Below are 11639 nucleotides of genomic sequence, written 5' to 3'. Positions count from 1 at the left end.
AACGCAATTTCATAATATGTAAGCTAGATTCGCTTTCCGAAACGTCACATTTCAACGTTGAAACTTCTAAAACGCAGTAATGACCATTAAAAACCGCTTTAATAACTGTTAATAAATGTAAATACATGTTCTACCACAGTGTTATTTATTATCTTAATTGTTCTTACGTTACTGACGCTGTTATACATTTGCGTTACATTTTGTATAAGCGAATAGAAAATTTGTTTGTTTTAATCGATATCAATATTTGTAACAAAATATAAATTTGATTAATGTTTAGTTGCTTAAACCGAACACGAAAGTAAAAAGATACTGTTTACCAGGGACCTATAGACGAGTTAACGCGTGACGTCACACGCACCTGCAAAGTTTAGACTCCGCCCACTGGTTGGCAAAAGAGGTGCAATTAATATAAGCGCATATAGAGAAGGTTGACGAAATCTTCGTTTTTAATGATAATCATGCACAATATCGAATATAATTTTACTAATTATGTCTGAATAAAACATTAGCATACAAGGAAATGCATCTTTGGAAAGATTTTATTGTTTTTATTATTATTTGTTTTTACTGACAACGAACTCGGGAGTGGAACACAATCTTAGAGCTCGGTATGTGGTTAAACAAAAATCTCTCTACTTGGCACTTCATCGCGACCATTTTTAGTTAAAAACTTCTCAGAAATTAAAATTCTTTTAGAATGAATTAAATTTAATGAACGAAAACAAATAAGGATAAAAACAAACAACGAATAGGTCAATTGTATGTACGCGACATAGGGTAACTGATTTGAACCTTTATGTGTCTGGAAAAACTTACCTTCTTACACATTCAATAAATTCTTTTATTTAATGTAATTGTTTTATTTTATTGTTCACACTAATTTTGGCACTCTTTGTTGCAGCATTTATATCCCGGTGTATAATTGCACCTTTGTTATCACAAACCGATTATCTCGTTATGATCGGATACTGTCCAGACAATTACAAAGAAAACATGGTGTCATAAACCCAGGGACCTACACTTGGACCCCTGCATAAACCACATGTTGCAGGCGAGTGTCTGGTCAGTAAACATAAGTCACGATACCTCTATGTCATCTCTTGGCATATTGAGCAATCATTTAAGCCACATTTTAAAGCTAAAAATACTGATAAGTTAATTTTTTATGAAATATTTTAACAAAAATGAAGCCATTTGTCGGAAATGTATTAACGGGAACGAGTGTATATATTTATTAGCCAGTTAAACTTAATAATACATTGTTTAATAACTATACATTTAAATATTGTGCAATTTTACTGCTATGCAATTAAGGTATTTAACGGGTACCGGCAAAAGTTAACTCCGCTATTATGTGTAAAGATTGTACATTACTGCAGGGTCCGAAACACGATCATGAACATAAGCAGTCACAAAAGGGGCCGTTAGATAAATTAAATATATGCATCTATCATAAAATGCTATATTTTTATCACTCCTTATTACTAATAGAGATTTCAATATACATGCAAAGACAGTTACATTGAATTTATATTCATTCAATGTAAACGAAACGTAAATTCATTCAATGTAAAAGAAAATTACCACAATATTTAAAAATAGTACTGTATTCCGCTTTTTAGGGCTTTTTTATAATTGATTAAATGCACCTCTGACTCTATTGATCGCTGATGAAATAAAACACTATCCACACCACTTAAAATTATAATACAATTAAAATATGTTTTATTAGTGTTTAAATATAATTTATTCAAGTCTTATTATCAGAAAGAATACGGCTAATTTATTGTTTTGTTTTGTGGAATTGTCAGTATTAAGTCTTCCGATCACGTTTACTCTATGCTAATAACTACTTCGTATTTTTATGAAGAGGAAATTTTATTTGTGAATATACATTTATTTGGTACTAAATATGCTATATTTGCACTTTTTTTAAAAGAGTTTTAATGTTTATTTCGTATTTATTATCAATTTATTGACTAAACAAAAGCCCTTTATACATGTTTTACGTTACTGTAACCAGTGTTTTTGCCAACCAGTCAGTGCGCATGCGCGGAAAATCCCGAATGTAAACAATAACAATTAACTCGTCTATACAAACATAGGTCCCTGTGTTTACGCATATTTTCGTCGTTTCGAGTATGAGTCCTAAACATATATCTTTAAGAAAGCAAAATGAAGTTGTAAATGCGATTGCAAATAACCCACAGCCGATATATTGCTTTTTGTATAATATCAGGTACTTCGTTACAAATGTGTGTCTTATGCCGTTGATAACTGAATTTGTCATCCGTCCGCAATAATAATAGCGCCTTCAAGCGTTCCATACATAAACTGTGAAGGAAATGGTCGAAAATCAATAATCAAATTTGTTTAATTCGCTCTCAATTAAAATCGCTCAAACGGTTGTGGTGGCATTGTTGATGACGTTAATTACACAGACGACTTATAATATTAAATTCTGATTGAGCAAATACGACGTAAACTGATCATATTTTTTTTTCGTAATTTACATTATACAATTTACATTAGAGATCTATACAAGATCGAATTTCTACGAAATATTCCATGAAAAATGCATATATAAACATGTTTTCAGTTAGTCTTTAATTGAACCTTTAACTGGTCAAATGATTATTTCCATAATTTACATTTTACAGTGCGCTTTCGGTACTGACAATGCGCTTTCGGTAAATCTAGTAACCGAACCCGAACCAATCTACAATAAAAACAACAACACCAACAGTAGGGAAATGTTGCACTGCAAACTCGAACGAAATGGATTTTCAGTTTGTCTCGCTTTATTTCGCGACGTCAAGAATGCAAAAGATATCAAACAACATGTCATGAATGGCGAGCTAGAAATGACGCTGCTTAATACAAAAATGGTACTTACCGTATAACTGAAAAGAGCTATTCTTCGGACAGTAAATGTTCGGATATGTGTACAATTTTGAGTACTCCACCTTTTTTCAGGTTTTTATAATGACAGACTCGTACCGCTATGACTCAATTCGTTTGATTTCTATATGAACATACCCATGGTGCCAAAAAATATGTGACTATACTTGTTTGCTGAATTTCTTTAGCTGGAATCTCCTATTGAAAGTCTACCAGAGTCATGAAATATTTATGTTAAGCTTGAAGTCAATAATTTTGAAGATAATGAATCAATGTTTTAACAATTATTTTGATAGGTTACGTGTTTAGCAAGGAAACATAGTCAAACGCATCGAACAAAACAGGAAAATTCATAATTGTGCATGTGATGTACAATAAGACTACCATACATGGCTAGTGTTTCATTAAAATGTTTTCCAATATACCTTAAATGCATGATCAGACTTTGCAAAACAAATTTTGATTTCCCTTTTTCTTTTTTGGATAACTTTTGCTAAGCTTACACAATAATTATACACATGTTTAAATATTTATTTTTGTTCAAGTATACCTTACCTATGTATAAAACTATAGTGTGTTTATTCACATTCACCAGGCCTCTTACGTTGTCTGATATAACAGGATTTTAAAATGAAGTGGCACAAATGATCATATCCACCCATTGTGTTGCTTGCATAAATCTGGAAGTTGCTCACCAAAATGTCAAGGTTACAGTGGACACCTTTGGAGTTTTCTCATATTGCTTTTTGGGAAATTATATAGGAAATCTATATTAGTTTTCAGGCAGTAACTTTGTTGTTCAGTATGGCATTTGCGCGCAGTAAGGTTGATTTTGCCGTCTGCGTAGGCTAATCAGGAATTACCCTATCTGCCTTAACTAGATATTTGCTACGAAGAGACTTTCTTCAAACGAAATATATCATAAAAGCGGAATGTGTCCTCCCTGACTAGCCTTTAAAGTCCGCAGGGATGACACTTTACGCACATGCATTAAACCCCCTTTTCACAGAGCATGACCCATGTTTATCTTAAATGAAAGTGACTTGCCAAATTAGAGCCTGTTTGGCAAATTATTTAAACACTTGAGTTTATCAATAAATAAAATTCATGTTTAAAACTGATAAAGTTTTGGCTATATGGGAAAATTGCATTATTTTAAAATTAAAGACATTCTTTTGGGGGCATGGGGCCAGCATAATGCCTATGCTAAAAAATGACAAAAAGCAATGCGTACTTACAATTGTAGACTAAGATATCGAACTCTGTTGTAAAGGCCAAAATGAATAACAGGTAGATACATTACAAAATAATTTAACAAAGGCATGGCTGCCACTTCCAAAATCTGCCCCTTGCAAGACTTTGATGCAGGAAAAAAGGTTTCGATAATGTTACTGTACAAATGACAGCGTTTTAAGACTGAACATATGACTACATTGATGATATGTACTGCATTGATGATTTGTTCTACAATTATGATATGTACTGCATTGATGATTTGTACTTCATTGCTGAAATGTACTACATTGATGATTTGTACTACATTGATGATATGTACGGGGATATGAGCTTCTGCATTCACACAGCATAAATCCAACTGTTCTAGTAATCAAATACTCGTGAATTGATACTGCAGCTGCACCAGCTGAAGAGAAAACCCTTATCATACATAGTCAATGTGGTTCCTTCATTTATTGCAAGTTACCAATTGCCAAACAGTGAGACAAATTGGGTTTTTTAACACAATAAGCGGTTGCTCTAAAATGTTTATTGAAAGTTATCACTTTGCCAATCTGTACATGTAAGAAGATACAGTATGTTTCAGGTAACAGATCCATTTCAAGTCCTGGTGGCTGCAAACCGTGCAGTTTGCAATCAGAGGCAGGCAAGAATGACTACGAAGAACGTCCATTCAGAAGTTCTTTTCTGCTTGTCTCCCCTTAAAAATGTAAGAAATAAAGGTAGATGGGATATGAACAGATTACTGTTTAGTCAGAAAAGCAGCAACACAAAAAAAATGTTTTTGTGAGCTTCTGAAACACATTTTCAAGATATATTTGTACATGTTATGTTTCACGTACTCTCGGTAGCAGTACAGCAAAATGTTTATGTGAGCTTCTGTTTATAAAATAGCAATTTTTACTGATAAAATTGTAGTTTAAACCTATTTATTTAAGCTCGATTGCATCGAAAGCCTAAGCTTATATAAAGGCTCTCGAGTCCGTTTCCTGGGCCTAGAACCAGTACTTGGTGTCTTTGGGGGAGATATAAAGAACGCTCCCACGGTGGGGATCGAACCCGTCAACTCCCGGTCCCTAGGCGGACACCATATCCATTACACCACGGCGACCTTAGTATAAGCTTTCAAGTTCAGGGACTGAGTTGTTATTATCAGTCAATCAATAAGGAGTGTTTGCTAAGTAGAACAAGATAAAAATCAAATGTATGACATAATATTTTTGTTTCTAGACTTGGCAGCTCTTTTTATGGTCCCCTACCGGTTTCACCGGAGGGGACTTATGGTTTGCGCTCTGTCCGTCCGTCAGTCAGGTTTTTCTGGATCCTGCGATAACTTAAAAAGTTCTTAATATTTTTTCATGAAACTTTAAACATGGATAGATGGCAATATGGACATTTGCACGCATTTCATTTTGTTCCTACGTCAAAAATTCTGGTTGCTATGGCAAAAAAAATAAATAATAATTAATCTGACAATGGTGGAGCCTGTAGGGGACCATATTGCTTGACAATAGCCTTGTTATATATGACAACCCTTTCAATATTGATTTATCCAGATCTGCTCCCATAGCTTCGAGTTTAGATGCAGAGGAATTTAATCATAAATGTGATACAAAAATTATTGTATAAAATACTTATGTTTTTAATGTACAACCAACTCGAAACATTAAAATGTTATTAATGTTTAAGGAGACGGATTGCAAAGTACTAATGTTAGCCTTGCTCTTGGAAAACAGGGCCAACTGCGTGTGCGTTATGTCCCAGATTAGCCTGTGCAGTTCACACAGGCTTATCAAGGACAGGGCTCCCTCTGGCTCAAAATAGTTTGTAGCCAAATTTATCTTTTTATGTCCTCATTCATATTAATTTGGATATTTTATAGGTGATAATGTAGAAAACCTTGTAGCCAAATGGATTTTTTTGTAGCCAAATTTCATTTTTTGTAGCCATTGGCTAATTTGGGGAATGGCAGAGTATGCCCTGAAGGACGTCACTTTCCACCTTAACTGGATATTGCTATACACATACTTACTTTACACGTAAAATATCATAAAAGCGGAAATTGTCTTCCTTGCACAGGCTAGGGCTTAGGACGACACTACATGCATTAAGCCCAGTATTCCCAGAATGAGGCTCATATGGTCTACATCTACATCTCATATGGTCTACATCTACATCTCATATGGTCTACATCTACATCTCATATGGTCTACATCTACATCTCATATGGTCTACATTTAAGATTTCAGACTCCTTCCGCAAGTTTGGTATGTCAGACTCAGCAGACAGCGTGTTTGTTGTGATCGTTAACGATACTGAAGACAAGACCCTCCACAGGCTGATAGAGATCATCGATGGGCAGCAGGTGGCTGTGAGCGATGTAAAACACTTCTGTGATGAAACACTTGTGAAAAAGGTATCTGTGTTGATGTTTGTCAAATTCCCTTTTGTAATTCGCCCCTATTTCTAATGTCAAAAGGTATATATTTTTCCCAAATGACCGCCTAAAGTTTCCACACGCAAAAAAATGTTTGTTTTTAGGTAAATACAATTTAGCATTTACTTCATTTCCCTATCCAGCTTTATGGTTTGAAGCTTAGTAAATATAATAATGAAAGCACTTACTCTTAATTTTCAAGTTTTTGCAGAAAATAAAAACACAATCTTCCATCCATGCACTGGTAGTAGTTTCAGAATTCCTGTAAACTTAATAACTTTTAATCAGGATTTGAAGGACAGTTTTAGGAATCTACACTTCCAAGTGTTTGATATTGGAAGTTTGTTACTTCCCTGGCTGCTATTTATCAGTTTTTGTGGAAAAAAGTGGGGTACCTTTCTCTCAAACTTCTGTCAGTTAAATCGCTGATCTTTATAAAATACTTACAATTCGTTACTTACATAAATTATTATAAAATGCTTAACAAAGACATCTTAGAATCATTTTTAGCTCGACTATTATATATGAAATATATATAGTGGAGCTATCCTACTCAACCCGGCGTCGGCGTTTCTGTTAGCGTTAGTGTTAGCGTTAGCGTGCAAATGTTAAAGTTTTCGTACTACCCCAATTATTTTCATTGTCCCTTGACATATTGCTCTCATATTTTGCATACTTGTTTATCAACATGACCCCAACCTATAAACAAGAGCAGACAACTCTATCAAGCATTTTGTCATAATTATGGCCCCTTTTCCACTTAGAATATGCAGCAAATGTTAAAGTTTTCATAATACACCATTTATTTTCATTGTCCCTTGTCATATTGCTTTCATATTTTGCATACTTGTTTACCAACATCACCCCAACCTATAAACAAGAGCAGACAACTCTATCAAGCATTTTTGTCATAATTATTGCCCCTTTTATACTTAGAATATGCATATTATTGATAAATCTATGTTAAAGTTTGCGTACTACCCCAAATATTTCCTATATCCTTTGACATATTGCTTTTATATGTTGCATACTTATTTACCAACATGACCCCAACCTATAAACAAGAGCAGACCACTGTATCAAGCATTTTGACATAATTATGGCCCCTTTTACACTTAGATTCTTGAACATTTTGCTTAAATTGCCATAACTTCTTTATTTATGATAACATTTTATTATTACTTTTACAAAAGAACACTTACCTGAATACCACAATGGATTCCACCCAAACAATACCCCACGCCCCTACCCAGAATCCCTCCCCCCCCCACCTTCCCCCCCCCCCCAAATTTTTTTTTTTTTTAAACATCATCTTATAAATTACCCCACCCCACATTATACCCCCCTCTCACCCCCTACCCCCCCCCCTAATTTTTTTTTTAAACATCATCTAATTAATTACCACACCCCAAATTATACCCCCCTCTCACCCCCCTACGTCCCCCCCCTTCCCCCCCCCCAAACAATTTTTTTTTTCCTTTTTTTATTTTTGAAAGATCGTCTAATAAATGACCACACCCCACATTATACCCCCTCTCAAACCCCCTTCCCCCCAAAAAAAATTAAATAATTTTTTCTCCTTTTTTTATTTGAAAGATCGTCTTATAAATTATTGAATATGAACAATTTCCCCATGATGGCTTACGTTCTAATGTCGAGCACTCAAATAGTCGAGCGCGCTGTCCTCTGACAGCTCTTGTTAATTTCAGGCAGCAAAGTAATGAAGTTGCACCTTGAATGAACTGGCATATAGACTTTCATATTTTTTTAAATAATTATTGTATTCTCTAACAAATGTTTTAATTTGGTGAACATTTTGTTTTAAATTATAATAATATCTAGATGAATAAATTATAAATCTTTTCATCCCTTGAATTCCAACCCAGGACCTCTGGAAGCAATAACACACTACCACTGCACCATGCTGGCGTTATAAGTCAACTGTGTATTTAACCCTTACCATTTAAGATACATTATTTATTATATTAATGTTAATTATTGTAGTCCCTAAGAAAGTTAAATTCAATTAAAGACCTTTTTAACTAGATTTAAATTTTTAAGGCTTCATTTCCAACACTTAGATACTGATGATCAGCAAACAGCATACATGTAAAAACTGTTCTGGTTTTATGCTGTTCGCACATAGCCATTTTCACCTTGCTTCTGAGTGGGAAAGGGTTAAGATACTTTGTTAGTAATGGAGGTATGTTCCAAATCTATACAAACGCTTTATTATTTCAGCAATTTCTATTAATGATTGCCAATAAACTAACCGATGTTTTAAGCATTTTGTTTCAATCAGGAGAGTAGTTTCCCTTGTATGAATACAATGATGTCTTTCTTTATTGAACATATGACAATATTTTAGAAAATTGTCAATTTGCTTAACTGTGAACAAGTCTCTAACACCTTATTTCAGATGATGACTGACTTTACTAACCAAGTCATGCACTATGTTTCAGATGTTCAAAGTGACTGATGAAGAACTAAGTGTATGCTCTCTGACAGATGCTCTTGTGTCAAAGATTGCCAGCAAAGAATTTGTGACAGTCTGAGCAGGTGTAGGAATGTAGTCATCTTATAGTCACTAGGAGCCAGCTTGAAAAAAACAGGACTTGTTATCACTGAGATCCAGCTTTAAAAACAGGACTTGTAATCACTGGGAACCAGCTTGAAAAAACAGGATTTGTTATCACAGGAAACCAGCTTGAAAAAACAGGACTTTTAAACACAGGGAACCAACTTGAAAAAAACAGGCTTTGAATAAATTCTAGGATGTTTGTGGTACAAGCTGTCTGTAAAAATTAATTTGAGCCTTGTGTGGGTTAAACAGGGTTTAATGCATGTGAATATTGTCGTCCCAGATTAGCGTGTGCAATCAGCACAGGCTAATCAAGGATGATACTCAGCTTTTATGGATTTGTTTGTTTGAAGGTCTTTTCTTAGCGAAAATCAAGTTTACATGGAAAGTGTTGTCCCTGATTACCTTCATGCAGTAAACCCCATTTTCTCAGTGTGAGGCTTATTATAGCGTGAATAGGAACTAATAAGAATACCTGTTGAATGTCTTCCTTGTATTGGTATTTATATGCAAGGCATATGTTACTGAAAGTGTGTGAAATGCATTGTAAAACAATCTTATTCTTTGTACTGCAAGGGTAAGGATTTTTTGGGGGTTGCTACATCATATGGTTGTCCTCTACTAATTTTGTTCAAATGATGCCCCTGGGGTGTAAAAATAGCCCCTCCCTAGTTTTTATGCCCCCTTTCGAAGAAAAGGGGGCATATAGTGATCGGACTGTCTGTCTGTCCGTCTTTCCGTCACACTTTGCGTTTAGGTTTTGAAAAATGCTCATAACGTCTATGTCCATTGAGATATAACCTTCATATTTGGTATGCATGTGTATATGGACAAGGCCTTTCCATACGCACACAATTGTTTACCCCTGTGACCTTAACCTTGAAGTTAGGATCCGCGTTTAGGTTTCGAAATCTGCGTTTAGGTTTTGAAAAATGCTCATAACTTCTATGTCCCTTGAGATATAACCTTCATATTTGGTATGCATGTGTATATAGACAAGGCCTTTCCATACGCACACAATTTTTACCCCTGTGACCTTGAACTTAGGGTCCGCGTTTAGGTTTTGAAATCTGCGTTTAGGTTTCGAAAAATGCTCATAACTTCTATGTCCCTTGAGATATAACCTTCATATTTGATATGAATGTGTATATGGACAAGGCCTTTCCATACGCACACAATTTTTTACCCCTGTGACCTTGGCCTTGAAGTAAGGGTCCGGGTTTAGGTTTTAAAATCTGCATTTATGTTTCAAAATGCTCATATCTTTTATGTCCCTTGAGATATAACCTTCATATTTGGTATGCATGTGTATATGGACAAGGCCTTTCCATACGCACAAAAATTTTGACCCCTGTGACCTTGACCTTGAACTGAGGGTCCGTGTTTAGGTTTTGAAATCTGCGTTTAGGTTTCAAAAAATGCTATAACTTCTATCAAAGCGTTTATAGGGGGCATATGTCATTCTCTGGTGATAGTTCTTGTTTTTATATATAAATATAATCAAAACTTATCAAATTCACATAACGTTTTTAATGTGTCGCAGGTGAGCGTGCTGCAGTCTTTATGCCCTCTTTAATGTTTGTCTCAGACTGTGTCAAATCTGTGTCATACAGAGTAAACATTTCTTCATAAAAACCGCACTTATTATTCAAACTTCACAAAATCTGCACATACGAGTTTAGTTTAAACATATATCAGGTGAGCCACCGAGTGTGACCTAGTGTGTAAATGTCATCTTGTTTTTATGTGTGTGTCCCTATTTGTTGCAGTATAATGTGACCTTGAACTTTGGGAATGAACTCAATAAATCAACGTGAAACTTTTGTCTTTTTGTGTGATCAATCTGAAGTAACAAACTACATAATCTTGAGAATTATTTCACAAAAACTTAAGTTTTATCTGCTTATCATTGCAGAGGTTTTTGTCATCTTCAATGACCCTTTAAGTTTATCATTGATGAGTGTTCACAATAACCTAACATTGTATTGTTCAAAAGATTATTGCAAATTAAAATTAAATGAGAGGAACAAGAGAAGTGAGGAAAATTAACCCTTTGGGGAAGTTGAAATTCATAAAAAATAAAAGGACTTTATGAAACATTTAATTTATGGGAGCATCATTCAGACAAACAATTGATAATTTAAAATATGTCTAACACACATAACATAGATGAACAAATTTAAATCTTAGATTAATTAATGGGGTACAACTCAACTTGATCAACCAAGTTAGCCAGTAGCTTATTGTCTGTACTGTCCCTATTGATGTTCAACAGTCACTTGACAATTATTTATAGAATAAAGAAAGAGATTGCAATAACTGCTGCTGACATTCACTGTATATTTGATGAAAGGTCAAATAGTATTCAAATAGTACCATTAACTTGGTGTATCAACATGTGATTTATGGATATTTCAATATTATTATATGCAGTAATGGAAATCTTCTATTTGAGTAATTAAATATCGTTAGAAAGTTGCA

The 11639-nt window shown here is 34.5% G+C and overlaps 1 protein-coding gene across 1 annotated transcript; it reads left to right on the top strand.

The window, feature by feature from the left end:
- Nucleotides 1-2696: 2696 nt before the first annotated feature.
- On the top strand, nt 2697-10981 carry LOC127881680 (EKC/KEOPS complex subunit TPRKB-like). Its single transcript, XM_052429785.1, has 4 exons — nt 2697-2891; nt 4727-4849; nt 6383-6556; nt 9040-10981. Exons 1-4 carry the CDS (start codon nt 2757-2759, stop codon nt 9130-9132), a joined length of 525 nt encoding a protein of 174 aa, XP_052285745.1. The 5' UTR covers nt 2697-2756; the 3' UTR covers nt 9133-10981.
- Nucleotides 10982-11639: the final 658 nt, after the last annotated feature.

The sequence above is a fragment of the Dreissena polymorpha genome, chromosome 5, assembly GCF_020536995.1.
Source record: "Dreissena polymorpha isolate Duluth1 chromosome 5, UMN_Dpol_1.0, whole genome shotgun sequence".
Taxonomy (NCBI): domain Eukaryota; kingdom Metazoa; phylum Mollusca; class Bivalvia; order Myida; family Dreissenidae; genus Dreissena; species Dreissena polymorpha.
Note: the sequence above shows the minus strand (reverse complement) of the source record. Positions and strands in the feature narration are given on the sequence as shown.

Excerpts from the sequence above, each read along its gene's own strand:
- LOC127881680 (XM_052429785.1), top strand. The coding sequence starts at position 2,757 with ATGTTGCACTGCAAACTCGAACGAAATGGATTTTCAGTTTGTCTCGCT. Across the intron at positions 2,892-4,726 it reads CGCTGCTTAATACAAAAATG|GTAACAGATCCATTTCAAGT; the intron begins GTACTTACCGTA and ends AGTATGTTTCAG. Across the intron at positions 4,850-6,382 it reads GCTTGTCTCCCCTTAAAAAT|ATTTCAGACTCCTTCCGCAA; the intron begins GTAAGAAATAAA and ends TCTACATTTAAG.